Below are 25,474 nucleotides of genomic sequence, written 5' to 3'. Positions count from 1 at the left end.
GTGTGACGCCAGGACCCGCACGCCCCTGTAAAGCCACAGATAGAAATCGTGATTTCCTACGCCATGGTCGCTTTTAACATGCGCGCGAATCATCGAGGCGCGAGAGCAGACCCCCGGAATAAAGAAATGGAAAAATAAATCCCATCGCCGAGAAAGGTGCACCGTAGTGATAAGGCGGCGGGGCTTTAGCTGTTGGCTGTGTCATTGTGCACATTAATGTCAAATCGTTCACTCTGGCTGTGCTGTGTTTTCAAAAGAAAAAAAATTACACAAGAAAATGTTCCTTGCGGGCTGTCCTCGAATGACCTTGGCTTTTGTGTGTGTGTGTGTGTGTGCGCGCGCGAGCGTGCGTGTGCGCACGGAGCAAAATTACGATGCTCTGGCTCGTTGCGGATTATGCATTTCTCTGGCAGCGCATTGTATGTAGTATCATCGCGCATCGACTTCTGTGCAACTCCTAACACGGCTGGCAAAATTGTTTTGATTTTACCGGAACGTTTATTTGGTGAATGCACAGCACGCGGTATTTTTTTTGCCATTTCCCTCTCTGGATTCTTAGGATTCTGTAGCTAATTCCTAAGGTTCCGCCGAGTTTGGCGACGCTACCATTTGGGTTTTCTCGGGTTCACAAGACACGCCATTAAATTTGCATTCTGCAGTGACTTTGGCTCAAGTGGTGCTCGCCGCTGTGTGGGGCAGAAATCCTCAGTCACCTTGAAAGGGATCCTCGAGGTGGAGATTGAGGGAACCCTAAAACCTTGGGTCATTGTCCAACAAAAAGCTTTTTATCGTTCTGTAAAGAGATCCAAACTGGCTATACCTTTCAGTTTTGTCGGGTAACCTGCGACGATTGCCACCCATTTGAGTACCGAGCTATAGAGTTGTCAACGTATTTAGTTATTGAACCGTAACATAAACACGTGGAACTTGGTGTGTGCAGTGTTGTAAATGCAATCAGGCGGGGAGAGCGCTGTGAATTAGCTTGGTGGGTGTGAAGTTTGAAGGAGGGTAGATTGCTGATTCAGCAGCAGCCGCCAAACGGCAAGACCTAATGCCACACGGTTAGCTGATGAAACCGTCACAGTTGTTCATAGCGGCGAGGGGTCAACTTTTAACAATTGGAACTTCGAAAGACAGATGGTGGATTTAGGCAGAAGGGTTCTTGAAGGACATGTTGACTGCAGAGCACAGGTAAGTTCACCCAAAGCCAGATGGAGGTGGTGACGAGGCTTTTTACGATTTTCTTAAGAGCAGATTTTAGCGGTCGAGTGTCGGGTCTCCCATCAATCGAGGGATCTGGAAGAAGGAAGGAGGTGATGGCGAGGTGTGGCAGCATCACTGGCATTCGGTGCAATGACCTTTTCATGTTCATGTCGAATTCACCTGCCCCGGCGTATTTCCCTACGTGAGATCTCCATGCTACTTTAACGTCTTCTCGTCCCTGTCGTTGTTTTGACCCTGCAGATTGCTGGCGCAAAAAGCGATGCACGGCAGCTGCACTGAATCGGTCGCCCTCCCGAGCCCGGACCCTCCCCTGGACCTGTCGTTCACGGCCGCCCCCCTCGACTCCTCCGTCCAATCGGAGCACTCTGCCTCGCGCGACGGCCTGCCGCATGAAGGCGCCGCTGCCGCCGCGTCCAATCGCGCGATGGCGGCCGCTCTCCCCTCGCCGGTCGACGGCGGTCAGGAGAAACGGCGCGACGCCACCACCTCCATCTCCGCCGTGGAGGAGATGGAGCTGCAGTGCGACGACGACGCCGGCGGTGGTGCCCAGAACGGAGGAGTGGTGTACGACACCGACGACATTGAGGTAGGGGCGACGCGGCCATCGACGGCCGTGCCGGCGATGCGAGAGCGCCTTCGGCCTCGGTGCCATCGTGCAGGTCGTGGGGTTATTTGAACCGTGCTTTACCATGCTGGGCAGTGTACGAGTGGGTGGGCGGGTACGTAAAGGCGAGGGACATAGATATGGCAACGTAGAAGTACAGCACAACGATGGATCTTGGTGCACTGCTCACAGGTGGCCACCACGTGGCCTCTGCGGCATTCGGCCTAACACAATTCCTGGGCGGCTTCTCTCGTAAGGCAGCGTTCGCGACGTAGCGACGCGTTTCGGGTCCCTGTTTGAAAATGCTTAAAACAAATTCTTTGGTGATGCTGCTGCTGCTTTGGCAGTGGTGCACAAGCACGGTTAACAAACAGTATCTCAACATGTTTGTCAATAACACTGCGGCCTTTAAAATAAAAAGTATACAGTGGGCGAAGACTGCTGGAGGAAGTGCTCTTAGCGATCAGTGCCTATGATGGCACGCACGCGAGGGGGTGGGTGGCCAGCACCATGCCCGGCCGTAGCTGGAAATCGAACCCATGATGTCGGGTTCATACCATGGTGTACTGCACCACCGTGCATTCACTTTAGCACTGAACTGCAATCCTTTGCCTCGATAAATTCCATACAAAAAAAATAACAACTAGTTTATTTTAGACCGTTTTTAATTGAGACTTTTGCATTCTGTGTGGACCAAGCGGCGGTACGAGGAAGGAGGAGTGAAGTTGTGATCAGCAGGTGCAGATGTAGAGATGAGAAGTGCACGCAACTGGGGAGTCATTGTGAAACCAGATGGGCACGCCGTATTCCTCTCCGCCCTGTTGGCTCGCGCTCAGCTCCGTGCTCCACTCTGGAATCCGCTCCGCATTTCGCTCTGTCCTGTTGACTCTCGCTCCGCTCCGTACTCCGCTCCGCATTCTCGGTTTCCCCTCCCCCCCTGAGAGCATTGCCGAGTGTGTGGCATCGCCAGCTGACAGAGCAGCAAGAGATGTAAAATGTTCATGACTCATTAAACCATTGTAACCCCCTGCCCCCAAGTAAACTAAACTCTATACTCAACTGTTTTTTATTTTAACCAGGTAAGACCCACTGAGCTATACAGCTCATTTTCAGAAGTGATCTGGCTACAAATGATAGCTTTACAAAATAACTTCATCACGTGAAAATTTATAGCAGCCAAATATTCTAAATGCATGTGTCTAAATTTGGAGGGAAGACCCGGTAGACCCAGATAAAAATGCACGTGACCACAGGGAGAACATGCAAACTCCTAATATACGGGCGTCAGGGTCAGACTCGAACCCACTACCTCCTGTATAAGTGGGGTGACCATTTGATAAAAATTCTTACGTGGCTCTATGTGAGGCTCACAATTCACCTGATTTGGTAGCCTTGCTGTGTCCGGAAGGCAACACTGGATTTTATATCTCGATAAACGATTGATTCTCGGAGAGCAACGAGGCTCGCAAGAGTTGTGCAAAGTTCATTCACTATGCGATGAGAAATCGACCGTGGACAAGAAACATTTTATGCGATTCATTTTCTTGGTTCTTTCGGTAAAGTCACTTAGAAGGGAAAGAATATGAATCCCTGCAGTCACGAAAGCTTTAAATCAAAATTTTTGCGATTGTTTGTGTGCACTATTCGCACATTTGGGCGCGGGTTTTAAGTAATAGAATCCTAATTTAGAAATTGTACGAACTCACCGACATCTTATGGTGAGTATCGTTGACGTGCCGTGGAGTATGCAATTCGATTTGGCTGCAGGGTCCCAGTTTTAGAAGCCCTCCCGAGTTCAAATGTTCTGGTCACGGTCAACTCAATACTTAATTGTCATCATCAATCATGGTCTGGGACTTAACCTTGCATAGCCCCTGTCTAAACACTGTAGAGGCTTACAAGTTAAACATTCTATTTATTTGCTATGTAGTGGCAGGGGACAACTAAAATCACTTAACTTGTATGATGCAACCAGTGACAAACATTTTGTGAGGGGCTGCAGGTGGTCACATCCAAAAGATTGCGAATGAAAGATCAACGCAGCAGCCGATCATCCTACTTGGGTCAATAAAATGAATAGGTCGTTGTGGGAAATCGACGTTGTTGGTCCTGTGTAAGGTCTGGTCTCTTGTCGGCATGTTCACCACCATGTATGTGTCTTGGAACTTCTTTCACACCGTACGTAGCCAACGTGTTAATCGGCGGTGCTGTCGTAACCTTCCCACTGTTTACCTCGAGTGCTCTTGCGCAGAGTCGCCCGCCTGACTCTCACTCTCATCCCCCCCCCCCCCCCCCCCCCGTAAACATCCTTCGCCTCCTCTCTTCCCGTTTCTCCTTGTGCTGCCACGCGCGCAGGACCAGCAGCCACACTCCGGCGCGCCGACTCCCTTCGACAATCCCTTCAGCGCCCCCTCCTTCCCGCAACTGTCACCCGCCTACTGCTCCGTCATCCACCACCCGCTCGCTCCCAGCGGCTCCGGATCGCCCGGCTCGCTCGGCGACGAGAGCCCCCGCGGCCTCGCCCACGAGCACCCCACCGAGGACGCCGCGCCGCCGGAGCACCCCACCCGGTCGCTCATCTACCCCGAGCAGATGTTCCGCTCGTCGAGGGCGACCTTCGAGTACGTCAACGGCGACCTGTCCGCACAGTCCTCAGAACTGTCCGACCGCGGCTCGCCCGACGTGCAGCTCATTTCCGCCACGGGCGAGCGGCCGCGCGCCTTGGATTACTCGTCGTCCGCGGACATGTCGTCGCGCCAGCCGGGCGCAGGCGCGTCGTACCTACCGCCGACGTACTGCCAGAGCGCGCCCTACTTCACCTACGGCTCGTACTTCAGTGGCATGGGCGGTAGTGGCGGCAGCAACAACGGCGGCCCTCTGAACCTGTCGTACCAAGGGCACGGAGCCGAGTCGGGACTCTCGCCTGCGATCGCGGGCAGCTCCGGAGCGCCGGCGATTTCGACGAACGGGAATGCGTACAGCTCCAGCTCGGGGTTTGACGTGATGGGCCAGCTGGGATTTGGCTGCGGCGGTGACATGGCGGCCCAGTCGAGCTACCTGGGACAGAACGCCATGGGCGGCGGCTGCCACATGCAGTCGACGGCGAATGCGGACCCGCTAGGCCTTGACGATTTGGAAGACATCGACTTGGACGGGCTGCAGGAATTCCTGCAAGAAGGAACGTTTGGACAGGTAAGCTGCGGCGGGGGAGGGGGGGGGCATGCACACCGGGAGAACCGGAGTTTGCTCGTTTGCTCACAGACGATGGTTTGACCAGGAACAGCGATGGTGGTGGTCAATCATCGTCAATGGATCGTTTCCTGTGTTTGGTGTTCATGCCCTTCTTATAGTGGAAAGGCTAAGGTGCTGCATTTCACAGATAGGTAGTCTGCCAGTAAGGGGTCATCCGTGTTGTTGGTTTACCATATTGAATTTTTTAGACCGAGTCACCAGTACACATCGGCTATCTCATTTTTTTATATCACGGGACGTAGACGGCACGTGTTTCTGGTTAACCCTTTCCCATTTTGAGACGTCTGCAAGTTGCAGGGTGGGGGGGGGAGTATCCCGTTCACCGCTGAATCTCAGAACGCACAATTTTATGGAGATAGGTGTAGCGCTGTTGTTTTTAAAGACATTACTCACCGCAGAGAACTGTACCGACACGACCGCACTCTACGCTAGCTGACGCCAAACTGTGCCACACGCCCACCCCCGCATGGCTTTGTGGGAGCCTTGGGTACGCCTTCCAACCTGAAGACGTATCGATATAGAAAAACAGATGACGTACACGAACGTCATCGGAATGTGAAAGGGTTAATGCGCACCCCGCGTTATTAACCAGGGCGGCCGCCGGACTTGAACCGTGAACTTCTGCACTCCGGCTCAGCCAGGTCACCGCGTCCTCACGCGTGTGTATTAGCAACCGGCCCGACGGCTCCCCTTCGAGAGCCGCATGACACCGTGAAGTGAACACAGTCGGTGCAATCGCCACGAGCAGCCGGCGAGTGCTCACCTCCGCTAGCGTCCTCGAGTCGATCGGTGAAGGTCCACGTTCCCGTGGACAGGGTCAGTTTCTCCATGTACGGCAACCACTTCGGAGCTCCCACAAAGCGGTGGACCGGTTAAACCGTTATACGGTTATAATAACAGTCGTGTTTTTTTGTTAGTTCGTTGTCCTTCCACCCCCCCCCACCTCCGATTTAGCACGGTTGACTACGGGCGATGTGAAATCAGTTCAACATACGTACATGTTGACTTGAAAAAACGACTCTGTAGAGAATTTAGACAAACGGCAGCGCAAAGTGTATTTATGGAGCGCCATCTAAATGGTCCACATGTGACCGCATCTCCAGACGCTCTACATGAACAGTGGGCAGTGTTTGTTTTGTGGAGAGAAGGAAGCAGAGAGAGACGGTCTTGGGCAGAGGGGAGGGAGGGAGCTCTTGTGCCTGGACTTGAATGCCATTTGAAGCTGTGTGACTCGCGTTGTGGTCCGAGTGTGAAACTGGTTATGTCGGCCAGGCCGGTTTGTGCACTTGCCACACAATCACAAGGGTCACGAGTTCAAACCCCATCAGTCAAATCAGTACCATTTTGCGCGCATTCATCCGTGGGCATGAAGAGACATGGCTTCTGCTACTGGAATGTGGAATTTTTACTCTTTCCTCAGTGCCCCCTAACAGATGAGGCCCAGCCCTCGCTCTCATAAGCAGGACGACGTAACGACGACTCGTAAGAGTCCCAATGTGTAAACTTTCTGGTGCGTCCTAACACTAATGTATCATTAAACACATTAAAGCCCTTTGGCAATCCACTGCTGGATGAAGGCCTCCCTATGCAGTGTCATTCACGGGGTCTGTTTGAATATCATCACGCTGGTCAGTGTGTCCTTGGTGGTTAAGGTTGGATATCCCAGGAGTGGCTCGGATATCACTCGCCACTGATGTTGGCCGCTGCCAGATTTTTAGCCTGGTGTGCTCACTGCTTCACCCCAAACACTAATATAATCATGCTAAATAAAGAGAATGATGTAATACTCTTAGTTTTTTCGGTAAAGTCACGTAAGTAAAAAATGAAATTAAAATTAATAAAAATATTAAGTAAAAAATGAAATAAAAATTAATAAAAATATTTATTTTAATTTCATTTTTTACCTACGTGACTTTCCCGAAAAAACTAAGAGTATGAATCCTTGCAGTTACGAAAGCTTCAAATCTAGAATGAAGAATGATGTAAGTTTGTTTGAAATTGTAGCTGACTTTATAGCGATTGGATTATCGACTGTTTGCAGCCATTGCTGCAATGCCACAGTCGTCATAGACAACGGAGGTGATAAGTCAGAAGAGGGCCCTGTGAGCGCCGACCTTGCCGTGCGCGTGTCGACTGTAGAACAGCTGCTGGATCTGGCGGAAGGAAGTGACGTCGACCTGTGGCGGCATCATTGGCATGGGTCGTCGTGACCTCTTGGCCTTTGATAAATGTTCACGTGACCTCTTGGTCAAAGTGGTTTCCTCTTGCCAATGAGAAATGGGGCGGTGCCGCTTTGTGGTGATAATTCCACGTTGCCATGCCGGACTATATCTTACGCCGAGAGTAACAAACGCTTTAACACTCCACGAGCCTCGCTTTGCCAGTGTGTTCATTTGGCAGTCTTACCAAAGTGTTTCCTTTCTGCACAACGTGAATCTGAATTATGACGCGCGTATATTCTTGTTCGTTTAAAGAGCTTGTAAGAAACACGAGTGCGTCATGCAGCTTTCTAATTTTGCATTCGCCGAAATTACAAAAACTGCGAAAATCCTTTGGAGCCTTGCTCACGTTCATAAGCGGCTGTTTGTTTCTCCGTGTGTATATTTCTTGTTATTCCCGTTGCCTTCCTTACATGGCTCTTGATTTTGGTCACAAGGGGACCTTGTTTTCCACAATTGAGGTTATTTTTCTTGGGTTAGATCGCGCAAATATAGTCTCGTCGTAAAACCCACCACCACCACCTGACGCAGCCAATTAGTAATGTTTGTCGCATGAAACAAAACATTGCCAACTCGTTACTAGTTGGGCGCACGGGTGTGTTGGTGAGTGAACCCACACAACGCATTTACAATGTGTTGGGTGGCTTTACAAGGGCACCTCTTTTGTGTTGGGGCAAATAGGGCAGCAGACACCGTGCGAGTCGACGTGCGACAGCCGGTGCAGGGGACACGTGGAGCCTCTTGTTTACACGGAAGCATTGGCTTTGTTTTGAGGGTAAAACATTTGACTCCTCAAGTTTGGTGATGGAGCAAAAAAAATAGAACTGGGAGCCGTTCTCGCCGTGATGTCACGGCGCGTGGGTCGATGTCCTTTTCGTATCCGGCGGTCCCTCGGTTAACGATGTTAATTGGTTCCACGAAAACCATCGTTAATTTAAATGATCGTTCGTCGAATATAGGAAATCCGATCGGAAGTTTATCTTTTTCACCCCAAAAGCATAGTTTATAATATTCCAGCACGTAATTTGAATAAATAAACGTGATAAGAACGTATTGAAGCATTAATATGAATAGAGACATGGATAAATAATGAATACATTATTGAGCATGAAAAGGTGCACAAATAGAGTGTAAAATAAAAATTCTTACCCGAGGCAAAGAAGATGGATGCCTCAAGGGGTTGATGGAGAAGTTGGGGTGGGAGAAAAATGTTTTCCTCCATAAGCAACGCAACATCAGTCCCTCGCCCGTCCAGGATTTCACCTATTAACGCTCTCACCTGATTTCAATCTCTCACCTGGTTCAAGCTCTCACCTGTTGAGGTTGTTCAGGCTAGGGTATGAAGGAATTTGATCACTGTCTTTGCACTTTCGAGTTCTCGATCGGATATTATGTCCGATTCGTGACATATGCGCGCGTTATAAATTGCATAGTGGGTGGTGGCATGGACTAGAGTAACAAGTTATTCCGAAGGTAGAAAGCCTTATTTATGCAGGGATAATAATAATTATATCGCTCCTGAAGGGATGATGGGTTGATTAAGTAGTCCGCAACCACCCCACTTAATGTTTTATTTAATTTTCCGCACGTGGTTTTTGTCTTCCCCGCATTGAAATGATTTTCCACTCGTGCTCCTGGCATTGCGGCGACATTACGTTAAGCTCCGTTTGGAACTCTCGCAGTCAGCAGTGATCATGGGCCCTCCTTTGCCAGTACCAAAATATGAAAATAGACTTTCCCCTTTTTATGGCAACAAAACAGGTGTTAAGATGTTAAAACGCCAAACAAAGACAATACATATATTATCAGAGTGTTTTTTGTTTGCATTCTGTCCACAAGTATTGTGGTTAATGCAGACATGATTCCTTGTAAAAGGTTTCAGTTTGGTGTTTTAACATCTTAACACAGCTGTTTTGTTGCCAAAAAAAGGGTAAAACCTATTCTCAGTCAGCAATGAATCGCCTCGTGGCAGTGAACTCCACCTGAGGATATGTCATGTCAGCTACTTCTGGAGACGATCCAATAAGGCCTCTCTATTCCACACTGGTCGGTGAACCTTGGAGGAAAATACGCCCTGCGTGAGAGTGTTTGTGTTCATTGGCTGGCAATCAGATGGAAGATTTAGCACGGTAGGCTTGTTGACATTGTTCTCACGGGCCTTTGAACAAATTACCGGAATGCGCCTGTTCTTGTCAGATCTCTCCAGCTGAGCAGCGTTGAGTCTGGATATTTTAACACGTAGGCTTTCGCGACCAATATCATCCTTAAAGAGGTATTTTGGGTTAGATCGCGTGAGTGTTTGGATGTGCGACCACCCTGCGTGTAATACAGATGTTGTAGGCAGCTGCAGGACTACGTTGTGAGTGGCAGTTGGTGGCGCAGCAGTCGTCTATCGTTGTACTGCATTTCCGTGCTCCCGTGTCGACGAGTGGCCTACATTCACCAACCCGCGCTAACCAGCGTGGTGAAGTACGGCCAAATTACCCTCCCCACCCCCCCGGAGCCTACACAGCGTGGCCAGTCCCTCATCTAGCAGTGGATGGACAAAACGGGCTGTGATTGTTCACATGTTACAACACCGTCGAGTTAAGAGTGATGCGATGCTGTCATACGGTAAAATCGGACGTGCAACCAAATCACCTATCGGCTCTCAAGCCACGATCGACCATAATTGGAAGAAAATAGGCGTGGCGTTGCCTGTACTGGGCATGTCTTTGCCCGTGTTTGGTCTCGTAGAAACGGAGATCAGAATACCATTGGTTTGTATGCACACAGTCACAGAATCGAGGTTTAAGCGTTTAAGATTCTGGTTAACCACTGCATTTTGGCAAGCGATCCATGGATCGAGTATTCCCATTGGTTAGTACCGTGTCACGTGAAACGGCCCGCTCTTTGTGATTTGGGTACTACTATCTGATCGGTGATTTTGTCACGGTCCGATCTTTATCGTACAACGGCGCTGTCAATTCTTCCCACAGACTGCCCCTTCGCGGCAGGGCAGGGGGACGAGTGCCTGGTCCGGGTCTTGTGTGCGGATTTGCACGCCCCCCCCCTCCGTCTCTCTCTCTGCCGTTGGTGAGGAGAGATGATCGATTAGATAGTTGTGTCAATCCCCCCCCCCCCCTGTGTTTGTTGTTGATTCCTCCCCTCTCCCTCTGGTTCACCTTTGAATACAAATCATGACGCTTGGCCGGTCACGAGCTTTTGACTTGGGGGGGGGGGGGCAGCCGGCGGTCTCGATGTGGCGGTGGCGGCAAATTATTTATTTGTTTAAAAATGCGGGTGCCTGTTGCGTGGGAGGTGAACTGTGTATTTGGGGCCGGTGATGTCACACGTGAAGGGGGATTTCCAAAAACTTTGCGGGACTTTAAATTTTGACTCTTTGTGCCAGTTTCAATTTGACTGGCATGGGCCGTGCTACTCGTATATAAGTCCGCACCCTTAGTGTAAGCGTATCGATCGTTGTAATTTGTCACACTGATGGACGAAGACGCTCTCCCCCAGGCTGTCGGTCGGTGGGGTTTTTTAAAGCATCCTTCACCATAATGGTCCGTGTGTGGGTGGTTGAAGGCTGGTGGGCGAGAGGTACCCACGACCGGTTCCGAGATGTCACTCGCTGCCAATGTTAGCTGCGACCGCGGATTCAACTTGGGGATTAGTCTGAGACAGCCAAGTGTAAGCCCTGGCATGGCTCATAATGTGTTTGCCTGTTTGCCAGGTCTACAACATTCGGGGACACCCGAAGTTAAAATACGTCATGACCGCTGCCGGTCTGGCCAATTGGCTGATCGAACTCGCATTGTATCTCACCGCACGAAGGTGCCGATGTTATTTTATCAATACGCGCGACATTGATGCGCATCGGAGCGATATAAACCAAAACTGAAAACGAAAATTATTTTAATTTGACCAGGTAAGGCCCACTGAGCTATTTAGCTCTTTTTCAGAAGCGACTTGGCCACGAATGGTAGTCCAACGAAGTGGCTTACCACGTGGAACATTTCTATCAGCCAAATACTCTAAACGCTTTTCTAAATGTGTCGGGAAAAACCGGAGGACCCGGAGAACAATCCATGTGACCACAGGGAGAACATGCAAACTCAGAATATACAGGCGTCAGGGATCCAACGCAAGCCTCCTGCATACCAGGCGAAGCAGACAACATCTCGCCACTGCGGTGGTGGCACCCCCTTCCCCGCCCCGTGACATCTGAATTTGTTTTCCAGTCGAGACCAACATCAGCGAAGAGCGATATCTGAGCAGGTCCTAAAGCACTCCCGTCGTTAACCAGCACTGACCAGCGTGCTGAAGTACGGTCAAACAACTCCCATGACCAGCATGGCACGGGGAGGCCATCATCCAGTAGTGAACGGATAAACGGCTGTAACATTATAATCGTTATTATTTTCATGAATCTATGCAAGGTGATATATTTCCTTGTTAACGTTCATTAAGACTGCAATGTTTTACAACTGTTTAATCTTGTACTGGATTGAACATTACGGAGGCGAGAGAGAAAACACGCAAACTCGAAATATATACAATAGGCGTCAGGGGTTGCGATCGAACCCACGACGACCCCCTGCATACCAGGCGAGGTAGCGAACATCGCTCGGCACCGAGGGGCGTGGCGCGTGACTTGCTTTGTCGTGTTCACCCCACGCCTGTTTGCCCATCAAACAAGCCCAAATGTGTTCCGTGTCGCACGAGGATCGTCACGTGGTGTGCGTGCTCTCCGGCTGTAAAGGGGGGCTATGAAGGGGGGGGGGGGCGGGGGGGACGATGACTTAACGATCCTCCCCAGGTACGTGCTGCTGATTGAGCTCTTGCTCCCCCCGTTACTCTACTTTCGGTTTGCTCGGAGGCAAAGGTTGCATATTTTCACGGTTGAATCATCTCGCCGGACTCGTTGGTCCGTATCCTTGGGGGTTGAAGGGAGGGGTGGGTGAAGAGGGGGGGGGGGTGATGGGGGGGGGGTACGTTACTCTGTGTTGACGATTGTTTCCGCGTCACACCGTTTGCGGATTCCTAACAAACGATTCACTGACTGGATGAGTCAAAGTATCTTCGACGCGTGGAAAAATGACCTGTTCTTCATGGAACATCACGCTCGAACGTTACTCCGGCCGTGTTAAGGCCGCGTTGAGCTCGGCAGCTCTTTTAGGAGGACCTTGCCACAGCCCAAGCACCCTCGGAGTCGTGGGGGAGGGAATGTGCAAACCCAAACGGAGCACGAATTGTTTGCGGCGAAACCCACGGGCCAGAACTTACAGGAAACAGGATTAAACGGTAAACGGTGCTGAAATACGTCAAGGGTCATTGCCCGAAACGTCGCCTGTTTTATAGTTTGACTTCTAAGGCCACGGTGTTATTTCCTGTACCTGCGGTTAGCTCGGTTGGCTACGTATGGCGCGAAAGACGTTCGGCATGCATACATTGACGCATCTGAGTTTTTTGTTTATTGTGCTTTGTGCACCGCTGCCAGCACAGAGATGACCAAATAATTTGTTGAATTTATCAAAAAGTACAGAATTGTTATTTTTGCGTACTGTTTTTTTTTTAAATAAATGACGTCTTAAGAGAGGAGGGAGCTTTTCTAACTCTGTCACGGGCGCTTTTGCAGCATGGAAAATCAACAGGAAGGAAATAAGTAAGGGATTGCTGATTAATTCATATATTTGGTAATCTTTGGGTTTGCAGGTGCGCGCGGTTCTTAGAAACTAGAATCATTGTGGCCATGACGCCACCGTCTGCTTTCGTCCGGGAAATCTCGCTTCGCTTCGAGACCCCGAGGTTCGAGTTGCTACCGCACGAGGCTCGCAGTGCGATTCCCGCTCCCACCACTTGCTGAACAACAGCAACCGCTTAATTCCCGCTGAAGTGCTGCTGCTACTGTGCGTATATATGTATGTTTAATTCGTGGATTCGTGGTAGTCGCCCTCCAACAACAATAGAGGGTGGAGGAGCGACGCTCACAACAACGAGCGGAGCGCCGGGTGGCTAAAGCACAGCAAGTTGGCACAGTAGGGGGCACAGGTGGTGCATCAGCCAGTCGTCTCGGTCAGTCGACCCGTGGCACCTGGGTCTGCCCCGTGACCTCCTGCCAGCGGGCGTTCGACACTTCACGTGGCCTCAAGGTGCACATGGCCTGGCACAAGCGTCGTGGTGACGTCACCGCCACTTAGTGGCGAATGGCGGTTGTTGTTGATATATGTATGCTGCGAACAATCCCAAGTGCGTAATTTGTGGTCGATTTTATTTATTTATTTATTCCTTTCAAATGTGGTCGATGACACCAATGCACGCATGTGGGCCTACTCTTGCGACCTACATCAGGGAGATTCTTAACATCAGCTGTGAGGCAGACCGGCGCGTCGTGTCACGGTCAATACACGCTCGGTAATAATCGGGGCGGCCTAACGGATTCGAACCGTGAACCTGCGCGACAAGTGGCGGACACGCTACCACTGGGCCACGTCACGCTGGGCCATGTATGTTGTATGTTTTTTCGCACACCGTACGTAGCCACTAACTGTGCTACTCGGAGGTGTGGGATTGAATAATAAAGTGACTGATGAATAATAATAATAATCTCAAGTTGCAATGCTCCCGCACCGTACTCGCTCGCTCTCCAAGAGAGGGACCGACTCGGAGTCACGAGGAAATGCAGACGAGCGGGAAGGCAGGGAGGCGCGGGAGACATTGCAGGCGTCCCTCTCACGCGTTCCTAAAAAAACAGCACGTTGAGTCGAATCGCGCTGCATGAAGCCTATTTTCTCATCGACCTGTATGTCACGAGCGGGGGGGTGCGTCACCGAAGAAACGTTAGCGATGATTCCATGATTTTATCCCTGCATTTTTCAAAATGTGTATAAATGCAATACTTAAGAATAATATTAACATTACAAAAATTACTTAATAAGGAGTTTAATAACAAGAAAAAAGTTTTAGGATTAAAAAGATTACTACTTCCAATATTACTAAATAAGGAGTAATTTCAGGGCGCTTCTTAAACGCTTCCTTGGGCTGCTTGCAGCTGCACTCGTGACGCAAGCAAAGGAGGCAGATTCACGACGATGGCAGCGCCCAGCCTGCCTCGCTGGGCACTGCCAATAACACGGTGGTTGTAGTGGTGACGATGCCATCTAGGACGATGGCAGCATCCAGCCTGCCACACTGGGCACTGCCATCACACGGTGGTTGTGGTGGTGACGATGCCATCTAGGACGATGGCAGTGTCCAGCCTGCCACACTGGGCACTGCCATCACACGGTGGTTGTGGTGGTGACGATGCCATCTAGGACGATGCAGTGTCCAGCCGGCCACACTGGGCACTGCCAATAAACACGGTGGTTGTGGTGGTGACGATGCCGTCTAGGACGATGGCAGCATCCAGCCTGCCACACTGGGTACTGCTATAACACGGTGGTGACGACGCCATCAGAAAAATATTGATTTCAACTTACATTTTTTTTACCATGGATTTTGTTTTTATGTTTGGGTTTTTTTTCTTGAGCGCGTAACTGTGAAACTCATCACGTTTAAGTGTGAAGTATGTCCTGAAAAAAAATGAATCGCTTAACTGTGAATTTGCGCTGGGGGGTGGGTGGGGGTTTCGTTGTGTGAGGGACGCCAACGTTATTCTAGCCTCTGTTGACAGGACATTAGCAGTGCTGTTGATAACAATTGATTGCTTTGCAAAGACCCCCTTGCGAATAAGGCCACGTGGTACATTGTCTCCAGGTCCTATTGTCTTCGCGGGTCGTGTTTTCCCTTCTCGTGGGCGAATAAACCTATTAAATATTTACCACTAATTGACTCTGAAAGCTAAATTGAGACAAGGAGTCTCTTAAGATGAGTGTGCCTCGGGTCGGCATGTGGCAGCAATGCACGTGCAGGTTAGGTCTCAACACACAGGGCTGAGAGGTCAGCAAAGAGGTCGACAAGAGATGTTCAATTGATCCTTGGCAATAAGCAGCAGATTGTCAAAGCAGACACGAGAGTTGCTGTAGTACAGTAACTTAAGTGGAGCAGTCGCGGGGTAAATCGTATCACCTTTAGTAAGACAGAATAAGGAAGTATTTAACAATAAATACGATTGACAAGCGGGTATTTTATTTCTCGGCTGTCCTCGTACCTTGTTGGAAAACCACAAGCAAACATGGCAGTCATTTTTCCGTGGGATTGCCAGGTGACTAGGGGTTACCAGGTGACTCGGGGGTGGGGGGGGGAGTCTAATTCTGAGTGAGGGCACAGAGTCGGTACTGCCGAGGGTCTGGGTTTGAGTCCGCGTCTCGCTCGCCTTCTCCGTAGCGCTGCCCGCTTGCGTCACGTGGAGCACACGGGTAGCCCGGGACGGGTGGTAGGTGGGTGGGGTGGGGTCCTGGCTGACATTTCAATATTTTTGCTTGTAAACAATTTCATACTTTATGAATGATAATCGTAATAAAAAAAACATTCAATGTGTTTGTTGTGGGAAATATCAATAACATGCCAACACTAGCGGCCTCAAGGTTGGGTCGCCATTGACCCCCTCCTCTGCCCTCGATTCACCATGGGTCGGGTGGTCTCCTGGCTCCCTGGCATAGGCCCAGGGCAGGGATTACATTTTCTCAAGTTGATTGTTTGTACCGTTAAGTTGTAGCTTCTCCCGAGTGCTTTGGTAGACTCGTTATCAAAACTAGCGTTCTGGTGTGACTCGCGGTGGACATTCCACGTTCCTATGGCGGGGGCAGTCCGGCCATAGGATGACCACCGTTGACTTCTCACAGATTTGTACTAATTTTATCAATCTGCAGAGGGATAAATAAATCCCAATAGAGATTTAACTAACAGTCTTTGATGTTTATGTATATATCCATGCATGTATAGACATGCAGCATATACATGGAGGAGGCTCGTGAGAGATGCTACTGGACAGTTCGAAGCAGTCATCCCTTCAATAACAACAGAGGGCAGACGAGTGTCGCTCACAACAACGATCGGAGCGCCGGGCAGCTAAAATGCAGCGTTGTCGCAATAGGGGACACAGCTGGTGCATCGGCCAGTCGTCTCCGTCGGTCAACCCATGGCACCTGGGTCTGTCCCGTGACCTCCTCTGTCAGCAGCGAGCCTTCGACACTTCACGTGGCCTCAAAGTGCAACCGGCCTGTTACAGGCGCCGTAGTGATGTCACCGCCACTTAGTGACTGTTGTTGTTGTTGTGGTATAAATATCAGAATCAGCGGGTCCAGTCTGCCAACCATTACACCACAGCGATGTCTGATGGCGCGGCATTTAAAACAATGGACGCATTTATTAAATCCGCCCGGCCCCTGTCCACCCAATGGTACAGCAGTGGACATTCGAAGTCCCACAAAGTCATTTGCAAAGAGTGCCATTGTGTCCACCCACTTCATGCTACAAAATTAGCCAATTAAGGAAAATTACCCGCACACAACTCGATGGGAATATTCATCAGATAATGTGGTGCGAGTAAAGCATGTGACTCATAGCGTGCACGATTGTGTATTGTGTGAGGAAGGCATTCGTTTTGCTTTGTGTGTCAGTGTATTTTGTGTTAAGGCATCCATTTCACGTTGTGTATTAGTGTATTAGTATCAACGCGCCCTGAGGTTCACAATGCGCTCAATGCTAGCCGTTCAATGCAGCCCCTGTAAACCCTCAATTCCAATGTCACGTGCAACCGCGTGGTTGCTGCTGCTGTACGTATGTATATACGTTGAACTTCTTTCGCACCATACATAGCCAACCGTGCTCATCGGAGGTGCGGGATAGACGGTGCGTGGTGACCCTGTGGGTGGACAATGAGGAGGGTGATGTGACTCCGCTGTGTGCCCACAGCTGTCTCATGGAGCCCTGGACCCTGCGCTCTTCATGTCGCAGCCTCCGCCCTCTCTGGACTCCGTGTCGGTTCGTCAAACAGATGACCTCATCTCAGACCAGGTGGGTCTTGCCCCCCCCCGTGTGTGAAACGGTAACGTAAGGGGTTAGCCCATTGCGCTGCAAACACAGCGACCCCAGGTTGATTCCTGCCAGCGGTGGTGCTGGCCACCCACCCCCCCCTCATGCGCCGTGCCGGTCTTCATAAGTGCTCGCTCACAGCACTCGGCCCCAACAGTCTGTTAGATTCTATACGGGGGGAATGCTTGTCCTTGTGTGTGCGAGTACGTGGTTGTGTATGGCTGGGAGTGTGATTAGTGGATTGCTGTGAGATCCCCGGCAGCCTGGACGTGTTTCTTTGTCATGGACAGCATTAATGCAAGTGATATCCAAGCGTGACCTGGGATTCTTTTGGGTTAACTCAACCCGAAATGAGCACCTTGTGCAACATCTGAACATCAGCACAAAGGAAGACAAAGGGGGTTTGGTGCTGACCACACGAAGCCGGCCTTGTATGGTCACCTACCCCATCGTGTACCGTGCTGGCCTCAATAGGTGCTCACCAACAGCACTCATCCCTTTGGGCTAGAATGCTAACTAAGTGTGTAATGAAATAAAGAACCGGATTTGTCATGTGCAATGTAACTGTGTTTTGTGACGTCATTTTTTTTCTTCTAGCAGGCTTTCGCTAACAGCTCTGCGTACCAAGGATATGGCTCAAGTCAGCTCCAAACGTCATTTCAGGCTTCTCAAGATATGTTCCCACAGCCTTTACCACTGGTACGTCCATAGCTCACTCACTCAGTACGTCATTGCTCGCTCACTCTGTTCGTCAGCAAATTAACCCCCCCCCGCCTGCTACAGAGTCACCCTGAGGTTGACTCAGATCCTATTAAAGTCCCGTGAACAATGACGGTAACATCCTCGTGGGACAATGCCTACGTTCCACTGTGGGTGCTTTGTCACGGCATCTGTGCCCCCCTGGTCCGGTGGCCTGGAATGTGCCCCGCCTCGGCAGATAGACATGGACACAGACATTTGATTGAAGCTGGAAGGAACTCAATAAGGTTGTGGAAGCTCTCATTCACAGATGTTCAAACGAAAATAAACGAGCTTACCAGGTAAGGGGCCGTCTATAAATGACGTCACGCACCTGGGGTGGGGGGGGGGTGTCAGACATTTGTGACGATGTGTGACGAGGGGGGGGGGGTGTTGAGAAATGTGACGTCACATCAAAATGCGCAACTTTTAAATAAATATAGACAACACGTTCTACTTAATTAAATAGACTTTTTAATAAATGTTTTCTCTGACTACATCAGAGTGCAGCGCCACATTAAATACACACTACAGAGTTTTGTGACGTCATATTTGAGGGGGGGTCTGACTTTTTGTGACGCCGTGTGCCGAAGGAGGGGGGGTCAAAAATCGTCCAAAATCTCGTGACGTCATTTATGGACGGCCCCTAAGGTCCCACTGAGCTATGTAGCTCTTTTTCAGAAGCGGCCTGGCCACAGATGATAGCTCAACGAAGCGGCTTTTCGTGCGGACATTTATAGCAGGCAAAAATACCCCAAACGCATATTTCGAAATTTGGAGGGAAAAACTGGAGGAAAAATCCACTTCACCACGGGGAGAACGTATAAACTCCAAATATGCAGCAGGCATCAAGGGTCGGGATTGAACTCATGACCTCCTGTATACCAGACGAGGTAGTTAACATCTCCTAGCAACCGTGGTGCCCCAAGCCTGGGTTGGCAATGGCGAAAAATTTGAGGAAGTTGCATCGCTAGGTAAATGAAACACTCGTACATGCACTCGACCACCAAACAATAAATAACAGCAATAGTCAAATATAAAAAGAAAGGGTAGATTAGACCCCGATAATCAGAGTTGCCATTCGCAATTACCGGTCACAGTTGCAATTGTGACTGAGAGTTAACATCAATAACAATGGTAGAAGGTTGTTAGACTTGTGCGCAGCCCATAGGCTTGTAATCACCAACACACTATTCCAGCTTCGGCTCGTCCACACAACATCACGGTTGCAAGCCGGGTCCAAGCAAGAACTTACCTGCTGGACTACAGTGACAGAACAGCGAATGTGGGCCCATGTCCTTGACACAAGCACCTTCAATGGGGTTGATCTGCCCATCGACCATTGGCATATCATCTGTAATTTTTGCCTTGCCATACTCTTACTGTGGTGGCAAGCGTCCATCGAGGACACTATTCAAACCCATCGCCTGTTCTTGGCTCGCTGGTGAAGGTTGCAAGAGAAAATGTCATTGTCGCTTGCGACTGGGGTTGGCATCGTCGCCCCTCCTCCTGATGCCGAGGGGAAATGGGTTAGTTTTAGGACTGTGGCTCGTGCAGCTGCATTGGCTACCGCTGTTTTAACTTTCCCAAAGGACCCCTGGCTGACGGAGGAGGTGTTCCGGCCAGCTGACAGAAAGCGTGCAGCAACAATGAAAACAGTCAAGGATAATATCACATCAGACTGGCATTTTCACGGGAGCAATGTAATTCTTATCCACAGTAAAACCATTCATTTGCTTGGCACAACAATCTAATCTGAGCTGTCGGTTACTAAACTGGCAAAGGAGGCATCGGTGGAAGCTTGGATTTGTGTTTCTGTGGCAAGGCCTTCGTATTTAACTCCGAACAGTTGTTACGGCTGCTTAAACAGAGCACAGGTTCAGCCCAAGTTGTAATCCTGCTGCTGTCACATCTGTGGTGGAGTACCCAGATTCTAGCCGACTGCATCACTGGGTAGCGTTCAGTGTGAAGCAGCAGTGGGGAGGCGAATTGATGATACAGCACTGACTCACTCCAGCCACGAGCTCACCGGCGGTCAATCACCTCCTTATCACTCTTCTATCGCTACTACGACTACTACGATAGTATATATTCCAGAGAACTTCACTCATTGATTCCTCCACACATGCTGAGATCTGTCAAACATTTGTTTTTTCTCCATTCACTGTGTTCAACTAAACCAAACTGCAGGTCACAACAACACTCGCCCACTCACCCACCCACTCACCACACTGAAGGTCACAACAACATCCCCACTCATAGCGCAGTGAGCTAACCACTGTACACGACCACAAAGACAAAGATCCCCCATAAAGGCTTAACAGGCTGTAGGGGCAAGTGCTGTTAGCGAGCACCTATGAAAAGGCTAGCACGGTATGCGAGTGTGTGGGTGGCCAGTACCACGCCCGACCGCCTTTGTCTCCCCAATGGCGATGTTTACACACCACACCGAGTACTTATTTGAGGTTGAGTCGACATTGGAGAGGCCCAGGACCGGTTTAGATAATTGTCGCTGGCGTTAACCGTAAGCGGGAATCGAACTCGGGGCGCCGGCTTCGTAGCGCCAGCTCGCTGACCGCTCCACCACCGCTCCCCGCACGCTCGCACGCCCACATGCCGTGCGCATAGCACCACATGCACAGCAATCACACTCGTACAGTGTGTACTCCCACCCCCTCCCTGTCGTGTCGTTATAACGGGGTGCCTGGAGCTGTGGTTGGGCGGGGGATGGTCTGGGGATGTCATGTGAATCAGAGCCGGCAGTGTGTGCTGCCCGTGTTGTGTTTCCGGTCGACGTTGGCGGTGGGGAGTGTGCGGCGTGCGTGTTGCAGGCGGTGGCGGAGTAGAGGGGGGGGCGGTCGTGGCGTGGAGGGCGTGGTTCTGCCGTTCGTGAACTGTCCAGCTTTGTTCTTGGCCCCGATCCTGCCGGTGTTTGTGGCCGGGATTTCTGAGAAGCCGGCGTTCGTCACGTTTACTCGGAAACGGCACCCCATGGACGCCGCATTCCGCGTTGCGTTGGCGGCTCGGGGACTCGGTGTGCCAGAGCAGAAATGTTCGCCACCTAAGATCCCAAAACGCGTATTCGTACCGATTCACGTTTGTGGATATTGCAATTTATATCTTGCGTAGCGTCTAAATACTGAACTCCAGACACTCCAGAGCAAAAATAATTTGCTGCATGAACACAAATGAGTCTTTAAGTCTTGACGTGAACTGGGGCGGAGGCTCAACTGCAAATGTAAGAGAATTCCAGGCAATTAGTAGCAGATGTTGAGAAGGTAACGCCGGGTTGACTCTGGCCTCTGTGGGAAGGAGGCCTCTGTTTTCTGGAGCGGAGATGTAACGAGCCCGGAGAGTCAAGTGAAATGAGAGAGGGAGAGGGAGGCAGGGGCAAGACCTCCTAGAATCTTAAAAAAACACAATCGCCTGGGTTATTGCGTAATTCAGCGTTGTTGACCGCATCTCAACGTAATTTTAGTTTGTGACCGCTGAAGCTGTGCCACCCCGGGTGTGGTACCGACGAGTGAGATCCCTCGCGCGGGCTCACGGGCTGGGCTGCTGCCTCGCGTGCCCCGTTTCAAACACCGCTCACGGCTTGCTCGCCCCCCGCAGATCATCTGCACGGAGCGATCGAAACGACGGCCGTCTCCCTCATTTTGGACGGCAGCGGGTCCCTTTGAGCTTCGTAGCCGCTGAGAAAAGTAAACTCTCTTTCCTGACACGCGGAAAACGGTTGATGTTCGTGGTGGAGGTGATGAGCTCTTACCCCCCTCCCCCCTCCTTTGATCAGTTGAGCAGGGAGGCGATTTAACTTTTTGAAGAGGAAAAAAAAGAATTGTTGTCTTAACAATATGGGTAACGGAATATTTGAAGGAAACTCCTCGGTCCTCATCTGCACTCGTAGATGTAGTGTTTCAGGAATATAATCTGAACTGGCCCATTATGAGCCTCCGTGTACACCTGACACCACCTCTTTGCAAAAAAAACGGGACTACGCCTGCTGTTTATTTTAAATCTGAACGAGCATTACTCCAGCTATTTCCAGTTCTGTGCTCTATCAAATGCCAGGCGGTTATGATAATAGAACTGTGGCCGCTAACGGTGGACGTGTAGCCACCGCCAGCAGGGGCGGCGGCTCTCCATCAGGCCTGCAGCGACGCAAACGCAGAGCAGTGGGTGAAATCCTTCACGGCTTCAATTCCTTTTTGGGTTGAATTCCTTGAATTGTTTATTTGAATTACCGAGAGGGTTTTCGGAGAAATTGCCCCGACACGTGCTTCACATTAATGCAAGAAAAAAAATGACCGCGACGGCGAAAGTGAAATGGCAATTCAGAGCCGTGTCTCGCTGCACGCAACGAGCAGTCGGTTAAATCCCGCACCTCCGATTGGCACGGTTGGCTACGTACGGCGTGAAAGAAGTTCAGCGTACGTGCAAATCATACAGTCGGTCAGCGCTGCTTTGGTGTGGCGTCAGCGGTGGAAACTCTGCAGTCCGACGGAGGGGAGCCAGTCGCGCTCCAATCGGATTTGCGAGAAACCGAACAAATGATGAACGCCGTCGCGTTTGTGTGTGTGTCGTTAAACGCGTATGTGTAATTTGTTGTTGTTGTTAGGTGGTGGAAAAGGAGGAAGAGGTGGAGGAGGATGACGCTGACGGGGAGGATCTGGGCCACGCGGCGACGTACGCCGATTACACGCCGGCCAAACGTACGCAAGGAATCGCTGCGAGCGGCGCTGTTTTACGGTTTTGCGGGATTTGTGTGTTTGTTTTTGCTTTTGTTTCCCAGTTATAATTGGATCGTACGATTGGAACTGTCACAAGACGGGAGTAACTTCCGTTTGGAGTGGCGAGATGTTGATTACCTCGCCTGGTATGCAGGAGGTCGCCAGTTCGATCCCGACCCTGTGACGTCTGCTGTATATTTGGAGTTTGTGTCTCTCTCTCTCCCCCATGGTCGCGTGTATTTTTTGTGGCCGGGATTTCTACGTGACTTTACTGAAAGACCCAAAGAATATGAATTCCTGCAGTCACGAAAGCTTTAAGTCAAGGTTTTATTTACTTCAGCAGGCAGGGCCCAATGAGCTGCTATTTCATAGACATCATGTGACGGTACAGATGTTACACAGTACAGATCTTACTTAAAGTCATTGTTGCATAGGTTGCGATATCAAACGGCAGGTATCAAGTACATAATAAGGATAATATAATCGGTTATTTATCCTGGAAAGCCACCCCGAGTCCAAGTATTATTTTTTCACAAGGGTCCTGCATTGAGTTTTTATCTTGGATGTTTTTAGCCAATTTACGATGAGCGTTTAAAGGTGTGGGAGGAAACCTGAGTAGCCGGAGATAACCCACGCACGCATGAATGCGCGCACGCACTCACGCCTGCCAAGAAACACGCTGGGCTGGGTTCAGAGATCAAACATTGGCCGATGGAAACCAGAACGCAGGTTGGGACCTGTCATCACGGCCTCACTAGTATGTCGTCGCGTGGCAAGAAAGCCGGCAGTTTTGGTCCTCAGAGCTGTGATATCGCCTGATTAGACTACTTTTTGTGTGTGCAATCATCGATGACCAGGCTCAGACCTTTAGGTCGATGTACTTGTGGGGGACCCACCTTAGTTGAACACATACGCTTTTGAAACGTCGTGCTCAAATCGTCAATGTTGTGGGTGTACTCTCCAATACACCAGTGTGCTGAGCGAGTAACTAATTGACGCGTTTTTTACGTCACGAACCTTCCTAGTTGGCTGTGTCGGGCGGTGGCGAGTAACGACACACTTATATTCACGCGATCTCGCCCCAAAATGTTTTATTATGGATCCAGTTTAATCACGGGTCGATGAAAATAGATTCAAAATCTCAGGGATTTCCAACTTCACAATTGAGCACTGTGAAATAGGGAAACACCCAGTTGTAGGCCTCGAACCTAGACTATCTGTGCTGCTGCTGCTGCTGCTGCTGCGGCCAGAGAGGGCGATCCAAACCCAGGAGCTCGGCAGTGATAGAATTACCCCTTTGATAGAGAGAGACACTTGAACGCCGGGTTTGTGAACCCAGCATCTTATTGACGTGAACTCGGTGTTTAGGGCAGGGCATTATGAACCCCCCTTAGAGAGCGAGAGAGAGACGCACACATCAACACCCAAACCGGCAGCAGCGTCGACTCGGTTTCATGACACGGCGAGTTGATTAACAGTAATTCTAGATTTGAAGCTTTCGTGACTGCAAGGATTCATTCTCTTAGTTCTTTCGGTAAAGTCACGTAGGTAAAAAATGAAATTAAAATTAATAAAAATAAAATAAAAATCACGACGTTTCGGAGGCAACACAAGTCTCCGTCATCAGGTGGGACCGTCACAGCCAGATTTGCTGCATCAAGAGACTTGTCTTGCCTCCGAAACGTCGTGATTTTTATTTTATTTGTATTAATTTTAATTTCATTTTTTACCTACGTGACTTTATTGAAAGAACTAAGAGTTTTATTCACAGTCTCTCGACACGGAAATGTGGAGGCTCGCGAGTGCATGTCTCTCCGCAGCTGAGCACCGCTCGCGTCTCTCTCCAGTGTCCATCGGGCGCAACCACCCGGACCGCGTGGTGGAGACCAGCACGCTGTCCAGCGTGCCGCTCCCTGACATCACCTACCACCTGCACATGCCCGACTACGCCATCTCCAGCGGCAAGCTCTCCGCCCTGCAGCTCGAGGCCATCACTTACTCCTGCCAGGTACCACTCCACCTTCTTCTCCTCCTCCTCCCCTCCACCTCTCCGCCTCCCCTCCACCCACTCTCTGGTCAACCCTCACGAGCTTCTGTGCCTACTCTGAGCCCCTGTCTCCTCCGCCACGTCTCTGGCTGTCTCTGCTTCGCTCCTGCGATGCCACGCGGGTGACGTGTCCGTCCGCGTGTCCCTGTCTGTGCGTTGTTTTCAGCGGCATGAGAGCATCCTTCCCAATGGGCAGCGTGCGGGCTTCCTGATCGGAGACGGAGCCGGAGTTGGTAAAGGCCGCACCGTCGCTGGAATCATCCTGGAAAACTACTGCTGTGGGCGGAAGAAAGCGTTGTGGTGCGTGCAACAACGACAGCTGCCATTCGCCACTAAGTGGTGGTGACGTTACCAAAGCTGCTGTGCCAGGCCAGGTGCACTTTGAGGCTTCAAAGTGCACCTGGGGTGCGCACGCACACACGCACACGCGTGTGTGTGCGCAACCTCGCACATTCACGAGCTCGTGTGCTCACACACACTCGCAAACTTGTGACTACATGCTAACACACTAGTAAATAAGACGAAGATCCTCGTATAGCATTAACAGACTGTTGGGGCAAGTGCTGTTCACGAACATGTATGAAGGCTGGCATGGCACACGAGGGGGTGGGTGGCCAGCACCACGCCCGGCCGCCTTTGTCTCCCTAGTGGCGATGTTTACATACCGCACCAGGTACTCGTTTGATGCGGAGTCCACCTT

The 25,474-nt window shown here is 50.5% G+C and overlaps 1 protein-coding gene across 6 annotated transcripts in view; it reads left to right on the top strand.

Moving 5' to 3' along the window:
• LOC133350325 (protein strawberry notch homolog 1-like) overlaps positions 1–25,474 on the top strand; it is a 105,065-nt gene that overhangs the window by 49,842 nt on the left and 29,749 nt on the right. For 5 of the 6 annotated variants that reach the window (XM_061564609.1, XM_061564599.1, XM_061564590.1 and 2 more), the window contains exons 4-10: positions 1,465–1,810; positions 4,184–5,020; positions 17,143–17,244; positions 17,860–17,961; positions 22,616–22,709; positions 24,575–24,735; positions 24,941–25,074. In XM_061564609.1, the coding sequence (XP_061420593.1) occupies positions 1,465–1,810; positions 4,184–5,020; positions 17,143–17,244; positions 17,860–17,961; positions 22,616–22,709; positions 24,575–24,735; positions 24,941–25,074 (1,776 nt within the window). The remainder of the gene's footprint in view (positions 1–1,464; positions 1,811–4,183; positions 5,021–17,142; positions 17,245–17,859; positions 17,962–22,615; positions 22,710–24,574; positions 24,736–24,940; positions 25,075–25,474) is intronic. The other variant, XM_061564570.1, reaches the window with a different exon arrangement.

The sequence above is a fragment of the Lethenteron reissneri genome, chromosome 4 (assembly GCF_015708825.2).
Source record: "Lethenteron reissneri isolate LAM-NWPU_2019-01 chromosome 4, ASM1570882v1, whole genome shotgun sequence".
NCBI classification, from domain to species: Eukaryota; Metazoa; Chordata; class Hyperoartia; order Petromyzontiformes; family Petromyzontidae; genus Lethenteron; species Lethenteron reissneri.
Note: the sequence above shows the minus strand (reverse complement) of the source record. Positions and strands in the feature narration are given on the sequence as shown.